This window comes from Myodes glareolus, chromosome 14 (assembly GCF_982192425.1).
Source record: "Myodes glareolus chromosome 14, mMyoGla1.1, whole genome shotgun sequence".
Taxonomy (NCBI): Eukaryota; Metazoa; Chordata; class Mammalia; order Rodentia; family Cricetidae; genus Myodes; species Myodes glareolus.
In genome coordinates, this window is record NC_142039.1 from 41,635,486 (window position 1) to 41,653,117 (window position 17,632).

At 43.8% G+C, this 17,632-nt stretch overlaps 1 protein-coding gene across 5 annotated transcripts in view; it reads right to left on the reverse strand.

The window, feature by feature from the left end:
• The window catches only part of Carmil1 (capping protein regulator and myosin 1 linker 1), a 280,263-nt gene that overhangs the window by 42,196 nt on the left and 220,435 nt on the right, over positions 1-17,632 (reverse strand). For all 5 annotated transcript variants that reach the window (XM_087896478.1, XM_087896477.1, XM_087896479.1 and 2 more), the window contains exons 25-29: positions 16,946-17,074; positions 14,921-15,052; positions 8,992-9,167; positions 5,577-5,664; positions 3,591-3,740 (exon numbers count right to left, since the gene is read on the reverse strand). In XM_087896478.1, the coding sequence (XP_087752604.1) occupies positions 3,591-3,740; positions 5,577-5,664; positions 8,992-9,167; positions 14,921-15,052; positions 16,946-17,074 (675 nt within the window). The remainder of the gene's footprint in view (positions 1-3,590; positions 3,741-5,576; positions 5,665-8,991; positions 9,168-14,920; positions 15,053-16,945; positions 17,075-17,632) is intronic.

Here is a 17,632-nt window from a genome sequence, read left to right on the forward strand (position 1 = left end):
TCCTCCTGACTCAGCCATGCTCACACTTCCTGATGCTTGATCTCAGCCCTGTGTTTTCCTTCTCATAGATTGCACAGTGGAATGGAAGACGTACGCTGTCAGAAAGAAAGCCTTTCTTTGTGACCTCGTGTCAGTGGTACATTCCCGCCTTCCAGCGTCTAAGCAGATCCGAGAGTTGAAGTTGTATAAGTGCCAATTGCTGGAACTACCCAAATTAGCACTGTGGTGGTGTCTTTCAGTGTTGCAAGCCTGGCAGGAAGCTTCATTTACCTACCATGGGAAACCAAGAATACCAAGCACACAGCGAACCTTTCATGGATAAAGAAATGGGTCCCGCCTTTACTTTTGACCCAGAGTTTCTTTTTCGACAGTTCATCACTACATCAGACTTGACCAGCAGACAGTGCTTCTGCCTCCTCCCTGGGCTTGTGCTTTACTTCACTCTGCTTATCTTGAAACAAGGGTTCATGTTGCCCAGGCTAGCCTAGAATCCTGGACCTTCCCTCTTTCACCTTCTAAGCATTGGGATTACAGGCATATGCTACCATACCAAAAATCCTAGGTTCCTCTGAAGGCCTGCAGTCATTGTTTCTGCCTTTCTTTTGTCTATCACCTAGGTAACATGTCTCTCTTAAGGACCACCCATCTTCTTCCCCTTTGATAGGCACACCCTCTCGCTGTACATCAAGTTCATTCCTAGTACCTCCAGACAATGTTTCCCCAAATTTAAATATCATTGAATTCAGAACCAAAACAAAAATCTATGCCTCTGAAAACAAAACAAATAAACAAAACAACAACAACAAAATAATTTCCCTCCCTCTGGAGGTATAGTGGGTACACAATGATAATCCAAACATTAAGAAACTAGAGACTGGAGTTCCAGGACAGCCTGTCTACACACACACACACACACACACACACACACACACAAAGTGTTTCTATTGTGAGCTGAAATAAAGCTCTTCCCTTTTGTCAGAGTCTTTTCACAGCAATAGAAATGAAACCAAGCCCTGGGGGTTGGGGGTGCTGGTGAACCTAGTAGATAAAAGTTGTCACATCTCCTCTTTCCAAAGTGCTATCCACAAGAAAAGTCTGTCACAGAATAAAACTGCAAGGAATAACTTAACAGTCACGATGTGGACCATCTGGTGTGCAATTCGCATTAGTGCAGCTAGTTGTAAATGAGACACGCTGACCACAGCCTGTGGTTCGCAGCCTTGCCAACAAACCATTTAACTAATAACTGCTGGGTTTGACGAGCTAGGTGGTTCCGCCTTCTTAAAAGCAAGAAGACCTGAGCTCCAGTTCCAGAACCCAATTAAAAAGTCAGACACAGTCTCATGGAGCTGTATCTCAGTAGAGGCCGAGCCAGGAGCCAGCAAGCTCACATCCTGGTGGCAGACAGTGCCCAATGACTGACGCTTGAGTTTGGCCTCTGTCCTCCATATGCACACACCAACACAGATGTGTGTGCTCACACTTGCACAAGCACACACAAAGAGAAAGAGAAAAGGCATTGTCAAAAAGCAGGCATGGTGACCTATGCCTGCGATACAACACTGAAGTTATGGAGGCAGGAGTACCAGAGGTTCACGGTCATTGTCAGTCTCACAGAAGTTGAAGGTCCAGCCTGAGCTACAGGAGACGCTGTCTGAACTTCCATACACGTGAACTGCTGGTATTAGAAAATAAAGCAATTTCCTTAAATTAGTTTTTTAAAAAAAATGGTATCTTGATCAGGTCAAGTACACTTTCACTAAATTTTAGACTGCACTCAAAAACTTAAAGTTATGTATTTGTATTATGTGGCTGGAAAGCATTGAGGGAAATAATTGCTGCTCTATTGCTGGAGACAGGGTTTGCAAAGTGGTGTCCCAGTTAATTCAAGCCACTCCAATTCTCCTCCAAGCAAGCGGCAGTAGGAGATGAATGGCTCTTCAGCAGCAATGTCTTCTTTTGATTTTGAACTGGTCTGGCACTCATTAAAATAACCGAGAGAAGAGCAGACAATTAGTGAGCTGGCGATGCCAACCCTGAGCCACAGACGCCGCCTTCTCACCTCCACCCCAACCTCCTGGCAGTTTTTAAAGGTATTATATTAGAAGTAGTGACAAATTAGGGATAATTAATCAGTCACACAAGAACCGTACCCTTCAGACCCTGAGCGCGGGTAAGAAGCGCAGGTAGAAAGCTGCAGTTTGGGCATCTTGATTTCCCGAGATACCCTGCTGTATGCAAGGAGCAGGCAGTGTGGACAAAAATATATTTTGTACATATACATCTTATTTATTTGTGTGTGTGTGTAATGTGTGTGTGCATCTACATACTTGTGGATAACCGGGGTTACAAATTCCTTGGAGCTAGAGCTTTTGTGGTTACGAGCTGGGTACTGATTCCATTCATCTGAAAGACCAGCTAGTACTATTAATTACTAAGCCATTTCTCCACCCCATCCCACCCCCTTTTTAGAAAGATCCTCTTTCTGACATTGTTTTTTGTTGTTGTTATTAATGTTATTTTGTTCTGTTTTTCAAGACAGGGTTTCTCTGTGCAATAGCCCTAGCTGTTGTCGCTGTGTAGAGCAGGTGACCTCAAACTCACAGAGATCTGCCTGTCTCTGTCTCTGAGTGCTGGCATTAAAGGCGTGTGCTACCACATCTGAGAAACAGCAAAGCAGGGTATGGTGGCACACTTGTCATCCTGGTGCTTGGGTAGCTAAGTCAAGATTTGGAATTCAAAGTCATCTTCTTTGAATTTGAGGTCAGCAAGGCTACTTACCCCCTGTCTCAAAAATAGAATAAAAGACCACCACCAACAACAACATCAAAGAATTCTTGGCTTGAACTTTATGGTGGCCCACATCTGTAATCCCACGCATGAGCCATGAAGACAGCCATGACTTCATGGCCGGCTTGAGTGGCTTATTAAGTCCTAAGTAAACCTGGACTATCAAGAAACACCTTGTCTTAAAACAAAACAAGCTCCCACCACCACCAAAACAAACGCGTTCTCATGAATTCAGGTTATTTTTTTAAAGCGTTCAGTAAATTTAACAGTTTTTGACCGAATACTGAATATTTTTCCAAAGAGACCAATGATATTTATTATGTTCTGTGACCTTAGGAGTAACCCTTCAATCCAAATTAAGGCAACATCTAAGCCTAACTGGGGGCCCTAACTCTTCCCTAGTTTAACTGTACATTTTGGGTCATTACAGAAACCTAAGCACTGAAATTCAAACTGACATGCCCATCAGACCCCAAGAAAGGCCACTCCCCACTGAGTCATCCAGAGAGGTTCCATCTGGGAGGTGCATGCCTCCTCCTGGCCACACATCAGCGCAACATGTGTTTTCTGAAACCGGACGTTGTTTTGTGCATGTGGTCCCCGACGGCTCTCCCCAAGTTCTGAAAAGTGTCTGATTTCAAACAATGAGACTTTAAAATCCAACCAGGGGCACTGCATAGTGTGTGTGTGTGTGTGTGTGTGTGTGTGTGTGTGTGTGTGTACTGTGTGTGTGTGTGTGTGTGTATGTGTGTGTGTGTAGGAGAAGGGTGGGGAGGGCACCCACAGGGGCCCCAGCTTACCATACAGGTGTCTAGGTCTTCCAACCTCTCCACCTCGTTGAGATCCTCCACCATAAGCGTGGCACGCTTCACCGGCTTCTCCTCGGCCGGCTCTACCTCTAGGGACTCTCGTTGGGGAAGGCTCTTGCCTCGCCTGCTGTAATGGTCCGCCTTGGGTCAAGAGAGCACAAGGAGAAATTAGAGGAGGAAACAAGTAGGAACTGGTTAGTGAATGCCTGAAGATGTCCTCCACAAGGTGGCGCTGTAGAGAGCTAACTTGCAAGGGAATTTTGGTATTTAATTAAGCAATTAAGTAATTTATTTAGCATTTTTGGAGTATATCTTGTTATCTAATTCTGCCTGACCTAGGCCCTCCCTGCTTCAGCCTCCGCTCCTGAGTGCTGGGATCCCAGCTGTGGATCACCACGCCCAGCTTCAGTGATGACTCTGAGTCAATACAGAGACACTTTCATCTTTTATGAATTTTTTTGGGGGGGCCAAGTAAATGAGAAATAAGAAACCTCATAAATGAGGATACTGGCAAGATGGCACAGCAGATAAAAGCACCTGCTGCCAAGCCATACCATGAAAGTGAACCTCACTTTAGTGGGAAGAGGGAACAGACTCCTAAAACTGTCCTCTGACCTCCAAATACATGACCACACAGACATATCAAAACACACCCAATAAAAAGAAAAGTTTGAAAAATATTTTAAATCAATAAATGAAAATACTACCTAATGAGAATAAAATAAGTAGTTTTCTTTTTATTAACTTTATTTAATAGGAATTTGATTCTGTATCTCGTTGCTTAATAATATCTAATAATGGCAAAATAATTCCAAATTTCATTATTTTTAAATACTAAAAGGAAGTAAGTTAAAACTTAATAAGCTATTTTCCATTGTTTTCATGTATGGAATACCTTATTTCATGAGCCATTATTCCTGTTTTTTATGTTTTAATAAATGTACAAAAGCAGATAGTATGGAGTCGAAAGTGCTGGGCTGATTAGACACCAGTAACTATTTCTGAAGGGATGAGAAGCAGCTGATGAAGTCCACACAAGGAGAGTGAGAGCTTCCCTAAACTACGATGGGGGGTGGGGGCGGGACTAATTGGTCACTCCCATGCCAAAGGTAGCATCATTTTCATACAATACTTAATGTCTCTTTTTATACCCCAGATCAGCAGAACGATGGCGAGATGAAGCTCAAAGCTACGTGAGAGAATGCTGCTGGTTCGTGTTCCCTACCAGAATCACCCGTGCTTGGGGCCAGCTGGGGCCCGCAAGCAACATCTGGAGTGCCACTACAGGTAAGCTGTCTTCTAAGAATAGGCTTGCTGGGCATGGTAGCACACACATTTAGGAGGAAGAAGAGAATCAGGAATTTAAGGTCATCCTTGGCTGTGTACATGGCTAGCATGGGCTACATGAGTATTTGTGTGTGTGTGTGTGCGTGTGTGTGTGTGTGTACTTTATATATAATTATATATGTTATATATACACAATATAATATATAAATAATACTATGAATAAAAGCATAAACTTAAGAAATAATCTATTTTGAGCAAGGAGTAGTTTGTCACACCTCCAATCACAGAACTTAGGAGGCCACAAAGGACTGTCTTGAGTTCCAGGTCAGCCTGAGCTAAATAAAATAAGACCCATCTCAAAGCCCCAAACCCATTCTGAACTAATCCTCTCAGAACAACAGCAGCATATGTACAGTCCATAACTAACTCGGTTCATTTTAGACATTAGTCTGAACGTCATCTACCCAGAGGTTTGACCTTCATTAAAACTGGACAAGATCTCTGAAACTGCTCACTTCTGCCCCCTGTCATTCAATTCCAATGCATTCCAGGGTGACTAGAAGCAGCAGAAGGGGAGGAAAGAAACCAGGCTCCTTCTTGGAACCCACAGTGCAGGGCCAGCTCCCACAGAGTTGACGCTCCTCCTCGCTCCTGCTCCCTCCTGCCCCACTCCGACACCGGGACACTCACCAGCTTCCGATGGCTGTTGGAGAGCGCCTCCAGGATTTCATCCACGATGCGGTCAGACAAGAATGAGGCCACTGTCAGCTTCACCTCACTATGGACATCAAAGGGGAGAGAAGCTTTTTAGCTTGTATTCGGGGGAGAGAGGAGCATGCACCTGCGAGGTCATGCCAATAAGGCCAACCAGGATTCCGTTCCTGTCTTTGAGAATGGAACAAAAGAATATGGGAACTAAGGAGTACCAAAAGTAACCCTTAAACACTGCCATAAACACACAGATAACAGGCATCCATTGCCAATGTCAACTTGTCTCTGAGTTTGAAGCGTGAGATTTAATGATAGAAATGGAAAACACCTGGATAACGACAAACTCAATAGGTACCATATGTGCTATGTGACACACGGCACCTCCTGACACAGACATGAGAGGATCAGACAGCAGAACGTTCAGATAGTCTAGCCTGGCTGTTAAACCTGGTTATCGCTTCAATATGCACACAGTGCACATAGAATGTTTCACCAATGCAACTGGGTCACACTATTTCTGCCTTGACTTATCATTATGCTAGGCATGCCAAAAATCCACAGAGCTCCACCTTCTGTAATAGAGGTTATTACAATTTTCAGTTTGGATGCCTCTCAGTCTGACCTCAGACAATACCTCAGAAACAGAAAGAAGCTTAGAGTTTTTAAGTAACAGGCTCTGATTCCTACCAGATGGCTTCTGCTGTAAGCCATTCACAAGCTCACATTTCGCCATTCACATGGATCCACCATCCATAAATCGCCCTACTCCAAAGTGTAAGTGTAAGATTCAGGAGAGAACATTAGGAAGTCAGCCACATACCTACATTCTAGAACTGTTTTATGAGCTTAGTCTGCGTTTGAAGCCAACAACTTTTATGTTTTCAGCACAGACAAATGAGCTGTCAAAACAAAATTACTTAATCGTAAAGTCAAGGTTGAATGTGTATTTGCGCAGCAGGAAAATCCCTATAACCTAAGTGTGATGATTTCTACTGAGACTTCCCAACTCAGAAAAATTGCTGCTCCGGTGCAGAAGGAAGGGGATTAACTCTGATACTTGTGCAAATCTCCAGGAGGATTCTTCAATACTTTTTTCATGAAACAAAGTCTCACTGATATTTGATTATCTAATATTCAATTATCTTTAAGGCTGGGTGTGATGGCTCACAATCAGAATCCCAGGACTCAGAAGCCGAGGCAGAGGAGAGCCATGAGTCTAAAGCTGGCCTAAACTAGAGATGCTGCTGATAATGAAGATGATGCTGATGCTGAGAAAGACATTTAGTTAAACATATCAGGGATGCACAGGTGAGATTCACTCTTGTCTCCTACCAAAACAAGGGACAGAGTCCTACCCGAGCTTCCAGAGGATGCTGGAATCGGGTGGTAACAAATATTTCCCGATTCTCATTAGCCATGCCTGAGATTACGTCTCTTTCTAACCCTCTAGGCACAGCACTTCACATCTCTCTTTCTCTCTCCTTCTCTGAAGATGGGGAGGGGTGGTTTATGAACTCTAAAGTGTGTACCCAAGTGAAGGCTTACAAACGCCACTATTGTTTGATCTCTCGACTGCTCTCTCGCTTGTTGCTGGGGCTCTCTACATTCTTAGGAGTCACTCAACCCGCGCGACCTCTCATACATACAAATGTGCCTGCATTCTCTGTGGATGTACATGAGTTGCCAGGGCTCAGCTTAATTCATCACAAAAATTCAAGAGATGAGTCTATGGACGTAGAACTGACTGACCCACGCAAAGGGGTCTATACTCCTGAGCAACTGTCTCAATTTTCCAATTGTCAAGGAAGGTGGCCGTATTCGGCAGAATTTGCTAATAAAAACAGAAGGGGATGGGTTGGGGAAAGGGGTAGGATTAGCCAGAGAGTGGAGCAGGAGCGGTGGTGAGTATGGGGGAACACATCGTGCACAGTGTGGAAATATCATAACGAAAGCCATTCTTATGCATAATGATGTGCTAATATGAAAATATTTTTAGAGGGACAGAAGAAAGGAAAAGAACTTTGATACTGCAGAACAGACATCAGCACACGTTGTATTGGTGACTGAACTACTGTCATGGGAGAACACTGGCTAATACGGCTTTCATCCTAATATTTAAGGGGGATATTTAATACCTAAGCACGCCACATTTTCAATATTTATATTTAAAATACATGACACTTAAATATTTACTTTCAACAACAAAGCTGAGCCTTTCGTAACAGTTTGTAAGCACAATGTGAGGACTGGAATGCACAAACTCGAAAATCCTCGTGCTCCTATATACTCAAAATCCTTTCCTCTAATTTCTCAGATTTTTCAAACTGCTTTAGACTTTATCCCAGTAGAGAACAGGAACTCATTAAACCAATAGGATGCAAAGCTGAGTCACCCATCTGAGGCCATCCAGTGCCGGCAGGTTTCCTGACTATAGTTTACAGCCCAGAGATTCTGGTTGGCTGGCTGGCTGGCTCTGGTTGGGGTCATTTGGCTTTATAGTTGCGTGGTCGTACTATTCCAAGCTCTCCACAACTGCTAATTTTCTTGGTCATCTAAATATTTTTTATCAATATTCGGAAAGAGGTAAAAGGGGAAAGTTAAAATGTTTGGGACTGGGCTTCGGCCATCCCATTCTCTAAGGAAGAAGCAAAAGGAGGATGAGCCAAGTATAACGTGGTACTGATCGATGAGGCCAGGACTCTCAACATGAAAACCCAAGGAAGTTTGTAACTACGTCTTCTGCATACTGAAATCCTGACTTACTCCTCAAGCCTCTTCAACAGATAGTTGTATAATTCAAAGTCCGCCATCCTAACCTGGGATGAAAATACGGTTCACTTTAGCGATTTGAGGCAGGAAGACTGCTATGAGTTTTGGGCTAGTCTGGGCTACAGAGTGTCAGAACAGCCTGGACTATAGAATAAGAACCCCTCATTAAAAAAAAAGAAAACAACAACAATAAAAAACAATAAACCAAACACTAAACCAACAACAATAACAAAACTGGCAGGTAGGGAGGGAGGATAGAGAGAGGAGGAGGGAAATATTCTGACTTTAAGCCAGAGACTTAGAAAGTGGAAGATAAATGCTGGAATCACAAACTAGGAATTACAATCATGTCTTCCCCCTTATGTATAAACCCCTTAGAGAGCTGCAGACTCTGTGCTCTTAGGTAATGCAGATATAAGGCAGCCAGAGTCTTACTTGTATGTATAACCTATGTTTACATACATTACTTGTGTGCACAGCTATGCTTACAACATTCTCCTCAGTCTGTTAGACACATCTCAACACACTTCTTCTTGATGATAAAGTCACCAACACTGTCCTTCCCACAGCGTGGACCGTGTCTCACACACTGCAGCGCCTCAGCTTGGTAACACAATGGACATACCTAATTTTGTTAAGAATGTCAATTCCAGACTGTTCCAAGAGGACATTTTTAACAAAGGTGCGTGGGATGGAAATCTTTTCGGTGCTGGCGTGGATCAGGTCTTGTCGGATGTGGGCTTTTCTCATCACACTGGGGCAGAGGTTCTCAGCGGCATCCACCATGGACTCAAGCAAACCCTGCAATGCAGAAGAGGGCGGTAATGACACAGCCAGCGGAACATTCAAAGTGTATTACCCCAGGGCAGGAACCCCCTGGCCCACAACCAAGGACTCCAGACAGGCAGCATAGGAGATTTATAACCGCTGGGTGACTGGTGAGCTCAAGCGACCACTTTAAATCAGAGACTTGGCTGAGCCTGTGCTTCGCACGGACATCTGAACGGAACACGAAGCCATGGAAGAGAAGAATAAAGCACGCGAGTGTCCACTTTTTACAGAACTTGCTACAGCGGACGGAGCCCCCCCAGGTCCTAGAAAGCATGCATGACAGATACAAACTTGAGAATTAGAAATCCCTAAAATAGGTGTGTGATTTCCTAAATCACACAGACACCTCTAAACTATAAGGAACCGTTCAATAGTTCCACCAAAACACCACAGCAGAAAAACGGCAAAATCGCCAAAATGACTGCCAATTTTCTCTCAAAGGAGAAAAGCTTTCATATCAGGTAAAACAGTAGTTATAAGCAACATGAATAATAACAGATGAAAACATTTACAGAGAACCCTAAAAACAACCTCGGAAGCAACAGCCAAAACATGCTTTTTCACAGCCCTGCAGCATCTGAGAAATTATACTGCACACTCCACCCTATCAACATCTGTGCAGATGGATGGGGTAGCTGCTCAAGGGATCTTCCTTCGCAGGTGAGGAATGTGTGCACTGATGTTAAAAGACTCGCCAAAGATGGGTGGTGGGATTGCTCTACAGAAAAGACCCAAATTTGAAATGTAGCTTAATAATAAAATTATCCACCTATAACCCTAATACCATGCGATAGAGCAAGGCAGCATTTCACTCTACAAAATAAATCGCATCCAGGATGCTTTTGAGTCCACACGGTATCTTGTAAATGAAGGCTGATTCTAATACACTTAGTTTACAAATAAGGAGAGTGGGGCTCAGCCAGCGTTCAGTGACTTGTTCAGGGCTATTTGGTGCTTACTGGAATTGGTGAGAGACAAGGGCTAGGGGGTCTCCTGTCCATTTCTCCTGTTTTCTCCTCTAGTGTTCTCTTCTGACACCTCTGTCTGTCTAAACTTTTCTTCGGGACCTATAATTTTCTTTCCCTTTTCTCTGAGCCAGTAGCTCCTAAGGTTTCCAGGGTGATGCCAGTGATCCAGAGCTGGAAGAAAGGGTCCTAGGGACACACTTGCGATGCTGCAGCCTCCAACCCAGGTACTGATACTCCATCTCCACCAAGCATGGTTCTCTGTCCTCTAGTGCCTGCCCTTCAACATCCTGCCTAATTAATTAGGTATTAATTAGCTTAAATTTAAGTGAATATGAATAGGAGACAGTAGCCATGTTGAGAGGTGAGCTAGGTCTAATGTTGCATTGATTCTTCACCACCAAACTAGGTAGGGCATGCGAAGGTTTCAGTTCATTGCAACACACACACACACACACACACACACACACACACACACACACACACACGAGAAGGTTTCAGCTCACTGCTACGCACACACATGCACATACACACATATTTGACATATTTGGCTTTTCTTAAATTATGGCACATTGAACATGGAAGGCTGTTTCAGAAACCCAGTGTTTCTATTTAGTAACATTATACTTTCCCCATTCCTTGTTCTACAAAGCTCAGACCTATTTTTCTCTGACAGTTTTTTTTTTTTTTTGATCCAAGATAGAACCCTTAATAGCATTTTTTAGTATGGTTTAGGAAGAGGAAAGCTAAGGCATGTGTGTGTGTGTGCGTGTGCGTGTGTGTGTGTGTGTTTCTTCTTTTCCTTTAAAGATGGAGTTTTCATCATGTAGGCTGGGGATAGGTGGGTGGGAGAAGAAGGCCTAGGATCTCCTGGAGCTGAAGTTGCATGTCGTTGTGAATGGCTTGATGTTGGTGTTGGGAACTGGACTTATCTCCTGCAAGAGTAGTTCATGCTTTTCTTTTCTGAGCTTCGTCTGCAGCCCGACTACCTCAGTTTGTCTTGATGAACTGTCTTCACCGCATCCTCCTCGAGCACTGGGCCCAGCTGGATACAGCGTATGTGTGTGGGGAAGTTTGCTGGCATCGGTTCACTGCCTCCTAGCTCTTTTAGGGGCTGAGCAGTGAGTGGCCAGGCTCCAGCTAGGGGTCCAGAGAAAGAGTAAGTTTTAGTCCCACTGGACTTTGTTGGTCCTTAGGATCCCCCATCCCTCCTGCTCTGTGTTCACTGGGCTTCTTCAGTCAGTCTGTCAATCCCCAGTTCCCGACATTCTGTAATGTCACCTCCTCTCAGTCTCTTTTCCCTCCTTCTGGAAAGCTAAGTCAGGCTGATGTGAACGCTGGGCCCACCCCTGCACTATCCTGACACTGTTTTCATTCTGTTGCTCTCTGTGTTATTGTCTTCAGACGACTCTCAGTGAGCAGGCCCTGAACCTGAAATGTGACAGAATTCAGTACCTTTAAGACAGTCTCAAGGTGCGTACTATAAAATAACCAACACATCTATCGGGTGTTAGAAAACCTACACAATGTCTGTAAAACAAGCTGGATTGATATCTTTAAGATGGCAGCTACCCTTTTGCACTTGGTAGAATTGAGCTTCTAGATTCCAAACGTAATGTCCATACTGGTCAGAAACTGTTTTGTCTTTTGCTTTGGAGACACTCAGTATAGGGTTAGGGATGTAGCTCAGTGGCAGAGTATCTGCCTTGAATGTTCCAGATCCTGATGTCAACCCAGTACTGCAAAACAACAGCAACTGACAGCAGGAGCAGCAGCAAAACCCTAACACAGAAAAAGAACTCTCCTGAATAAATCAAGCTCTGACTGCACAGAATTCCTCTTAAACCCACCAGGACTCATATCCTACGTGAATCTGAAATTTACCAGGGAAAACTCTTCACCATTTAAGTCTAAGGAAAAGAAAGCAAGGGCTTTCCAGACCCAAATAAACATGTTAAAATGTAAGGCCAGAAGGGGAAAAAAAAATATATCAGACTTTACATTAAAACATCCAAAATCCAGGTTATCTTTGATTTTAAGGACACCAATGCATTACATGGTTATTATAAATAGGAAAATTGGCAGGATGGTGACGGCACAGCTCGGAAGACAGAGGCAGGTGGATATCTATGAGTTGGAGGCCAGCCTGGTCTACAGAGCTAGTTCCAGGACAGCCAAGGCTACAAAGAGAAACTATCTCAAAAAAACAAACCCCCAAAAATAAATAAACAAAAAATAAAATAAAATACTCTAAAGGAAAGAAAAAAATAGGAAAACGCCGTATCATCCCCACAAAAGGCTATCTGTCAGGTCAGTAGAAGAAAGTAGAAAGGAAAGTAAACAATCTTCAGGGCATGAAAAGTGTAAGAAAGTAAATGTTTCTGTTTAAGAAACCATATGATTCTCTGAATGAGGGCTTTGAGGACTCTCTGGGCTTCATGACCAGATGTTTTCAGAGGGAAAGGAACTTGAAGCTCACAAGGAGCAGGAATGAAAGGTAAGCAGGGGCAGGATAAACAAACACAGCCCTTAGAGAAGCTGCTGGGGGCTGGGCGCTGGGGGCTGGGCGCTGGGAGTTAGTGAGAGGCGGAGAGAAGCAAAGGACGTTGGTGAGATTCAACAAGGGCTCAGAAAGCCTAGCCACAGAACAGGAGCATCTATATTATCCCAGGCCTTTTTAAATGCAAATGTATCTTATTTTGGATATTTGTACCCTCGTCCCTCCTAAGAAAAATTAGCCAGAATCAATTTCAACTGCTCCAGGCAGTTTGGGGAAAACAGACAGCTAAGGTCAGGGAAGTCCATGGCTCAGACAAGATGAAAATCCAGCAACAGCTGGAAGTTGTTGGACAGAAACGGACCTGTTACCACGTTTTATGGCAATTTAAATGACAGCCATTCTTACAGATGCTCTAAAAGGAGGAGAGGGAGGAAACAGATGGAAATAGGCAATTTCCAATAGGAAAAACACAGGGCTGGGTATGTAGCTCACTGATCAAATGCTTACCCAGCAAGCACACAGCCCCGAGGCCAAACTCTAGCATCATAAATAAATAAATACTTATGCGCTACTTTGCTGTTAAGGAAATAAAATTATACAATAGGTTGGTTTTCTTTTCTTAACCCATTACATCAAAAATGTTACAAGTGTCACACTGTACTTGGTACTGCTAAGAATACGATAAACAAGTAGTTCCTTGCAGTGCTTGACATGTTTACCAATCCATACAAAAAGCATACCATGAACAACCCAGGAATGGAACATTACACTAATTTACCCTAACAAAGTTCATCAGAAATCAGAACAGGTACATATAATGCAGCAGGATGTAGCCTTAATGCAGCCGTTAGAGATACTTTCTCACGATTAGAACTGCACTTGTGATAATGACCCTGGGTGTGAAAGGGTCCTGGTCCTTTTCAAGGCATCCTCACGAAGACAGAGGACGGCGCACCTAGGTAGAACTCGATGTGATTTCTGTCTCGGTAATTCTTTACGAATTTACTGTTGGCATTGCTTAAGCATTTCTCATTAGCTTTTTGTGTCTTTCTGCTTGTTTGTTTGCTTGTTTTTTAAAGTCAGAAATAAGTAACAAAGTTGCTTATTATTGATATAACAAAGTATCTGCCTTGTATAGGCAAATCATTGCAGATCCTTGTAAGGCAGATCCTTATACAGGCAGATCCTTGCACAGGCAGATGCTTGCACAGGCAGATCCTTGCACAGGCAGATGCTTGGTCAGAAGGATCCTTGCACAGGCAGATCCTTGGTCAGAAGGATCCTTGCACAGGCAGATCCTTGTAGCAATTTGCTACCATAAATGAGGTCTAGAAAGTCTCTGAAGCAGCGCATTGTTCTTTTCCGCCTCACTGTCTTTGTTCAGTACAAATTCAAATAGCCGCGTGTAAATAAAATCCACACAGTGCTTGAGTGTGTCTATGGGACGTGCAGAGGGAGATGGATTAACATCTAAGAATCCAAGCATTTTCTGCCTTATTAGCTTAATTTCAGAGCGTAATTAGCAGATTGTAAAGGTGCCATTTGTTGGCACCTCAGCAGAAGCTACATTCTCAGAAGGAAAGAGATTAAATAATTAGAGAAACTCCAAGGACTTCAAGGCATCCTTGAAAGATAAAAATCCTTCTGAGTGGGAAATGTCTCTGGGAAGCTGGTTTTTGAAATTACCCTTAGAAGAAGCTGCTCCTAGGCTACCCACGTCCTCTAAAGTCTTAGTCTTTTTTCAGTCAGTAAGCCGATAGCAGATCTCTGTTTGTTTGGGTGGCCTATAGTTTCATTCTGAATTAAGTCTGTTTATCCATCCCTAACCATGTCAAGGATGGATGGCTATGCCTCTACTTCTTCATGTCAGTAGCATGGTGCTAGTCATACACAGTCCCCACCACGTTTTCCACTTTCAAAATCAAATGTAACATACATTTCCCAGAGAACTTTGTTTTTGGAGTCGTCTATATGGAAATCATCCCTGCCCCCCAACAGCAATAACCAATCGTATTAAGTACATTTTGAGACTTGTCATCAAAAGTGAGACTAACTATGTAGGAAAGCATTCTGAAACACATAAACTAGACAAAGACGTCACATTGACTCCTACCCCATGTGTTTACCCAGTTAGTGTAAGCACGCAGGCACACACTACATATACACACATACATACACATGCATCCTATAAATCCAGACAGCTATCAAACAGTTACATCATCACAAATTCATGCCCCCCAATACTGGGACCCACAGACCTTCAGCTGTTCATCGACAACTCTTGTGACTTCTCCGGCCATTGATTCCAGGGTCTCCTGAATGGGGCTGGATGACAGGCCACTGGCCCCTGCCCAGGAAGCACCGCCCACATGGTACAAATTCGGTAACAACTGTAAGAAAGGTGAAAAGTAATCTCGTTGTAAGAACAAATATTTTAATAATCATTAAGATCACCGCGGAGTTATGGAGAGGTAAAGAAATACATTAGAGACCATCAGCTCTCGGCCAAAGCCACAGACGGTAAATTGAGGCCCAGGCTCTTTATTGGCATTTGTTCATGCTCATAAAACCCAGCAATGCTAGCATATCACCGCAGTGACACTGGCAGACAGCACAGCCATTACTGCCACATGGCTCTGAGGTCATGGAGTTGGAGTTTGTCTGGGGTGTGAGCATTAAATATTTTCATCACACTTTGTCACCAAGGATGCTGGTAATGCCACTTCCCTTCAAATACCAATTGGTTATCCCATGATTCCACTCAATTCTGATACTCTCTGCCTGGACTGTCAGACACCATGAGAAAAGAACTCAGACCTATGGGGCTATGACACTTGGCTGCCAGTCACAAATCCTAGGTCATCGTGGGTACTTCGGGAAAATTGATCATGAAGTCAAGGGGTCCCCGCCACCTAGACCTCAGGTTCAGTGACCCTGCTATAACGCCTCACTAATTTGACGTTGCTCTCCACTGGTGGGTTTCCAACCAGGTCCAGGGGTGAGAGCGTCATCTGGACTTAAGGAAAAGGACTCTACAGGAGCTTGGGGGAGAGGGTTTCCATGCCACCTTCAGGTATGCCAGTTTCCAAGCCCCTTGATGGCATCAAGCAAAAGTAATATAATCCCCTGCTTTAAGAGTTCCTTAAAGTTGCATTAGAGGCATGGTGGATGACGTCACTGGTCACGGGTAACTAACCCAGTCTCCAGTCCTTCCCATTGGCAGGGGCTGTGGACTGGGCAGAAGAGTCAACGCTCACCCTGGGGTTGCTTCCTCCACATCTGCTCACTAAAACGAATGCTGCTACACTGAAAGCTTTGGTTACCAGTGAAGAAAGATGCAACTGTCACCTCTGCCACTCAGAATGTCCTAGGGATTTAGAGGCTCTGAGCCAGGGTGCAAGGACAATGGCTCAGTATATATTATTATTGCACCATAGGACCATTTGACTAATCTGTAAGGTCCCTCACACGACATGTAGCAACTGTAATCCTGGGGCCAGTATGATGGCTCAGTGGGTACACATAACCAAGCCTACTAAACTGAGTTTGATCCTGGGGGCTTACATTGTGGAAGCACAGAATAGAGTTCCACAAGTTACACTTTCACTTTGATTTACACACACTTACACTTACACACACACACACACACACACACACACAAAATGGATGCAAGTTAAACAACAATGAAACAACTATATAAAACTACTTATATGAACTAGGCAGTGGTGGCGCACACTTTTAATCCCACTTGGGAGGGAGAGGCAGGCAGATCTCTTAGTCTGGGGCCAGTCTAATCTACAGAGTAAGCTCCAGGGCAGCCAGGGCTACACAGAGAAACCCTATCTTGAAAAACGAAAACAAACAAACCAACCAAAACAACAACAACAAAACTCTACTTATGTGACCCTAGCAGCAGAAGAAGCCAGGTTCTGACTCACACTGAGTCTATTTTCTGTTAAGTTGCACTGTGGGGAGTAGAGTCTTTGTAGACAGGTTTTCACTATGCTGCCCAGGCTGGCCTCGAACTTGTTGCAACCTCCCTGCCTCAGTATCCCGAATTCTAGAGTTACAGGGGTGAGTACCCTAGGAACCAGATTTCACCACAAAGGACATGTCCTGTCGCAGGTGGCAGGGAGTGCTGTGTTGCCAGTTACTCAGCACTCAGATTTATACTCTGAAACCCTCGCCAGTTCCCCTCCTTACTTACAGTTGCTAGAAATGGGCACAGGTACAAACAGGACAAGCACAACACAGATTCTCAGGAATTCCGAGGAAAGACTCACCGTTTTAGAGTTCTTAGCATCACGCATGAGCTGCTCGGCTGTCTTTAAATCCTCCTGAATAGCATCACCCCCACAGGATCGCAAGGAGTTGAGGTGATCCTGAACCTTTACACATACTCGGTCAATCATCTGGGCAAACCAGAGAAGCATTTGAGTTGGTGCAGAAAGGAAGGCACAGAATGGACAATAAAAATTCAAGAAAACAGAACGCATGAGGTGGAGAACCTCATGCTGGCATCTTCCAGAAGGGAGGTTAACCAATTATTAAATTAGTCTAACTAAACATGCAAGCAACCAAAGGCACATTAACTTCAGGACAAGATGTAAGGCATTTTGGTCTCTTTTATCCCTTAAAAAGAAGACTGTGTAGTGAATCATCTTAATGATTCAACTCTTGTAGCTCCCAGTGATGTTCTGCTAGACGGTGACTCTCATTAACTGCCATTAAGTGCCCTGTGTGTGTCAGACAAAGGGAGAGGTGCTGGAGAAACAAAGCAGTGTCCTACAGTGCCAAGACTAACGACATGACAATAGAAGGCTGACAACTGCCAGTTGATCTCAATTATATTGAAATCAAAACAGTCTCTGGAAATTGACAGTTTAAAAATTCTATTATATGAAGTGCGTCTCTTTATAAATTGAGACCCACCAAAACACAGAAGCAAGTTAGGGTGACTAGAGGTGTAG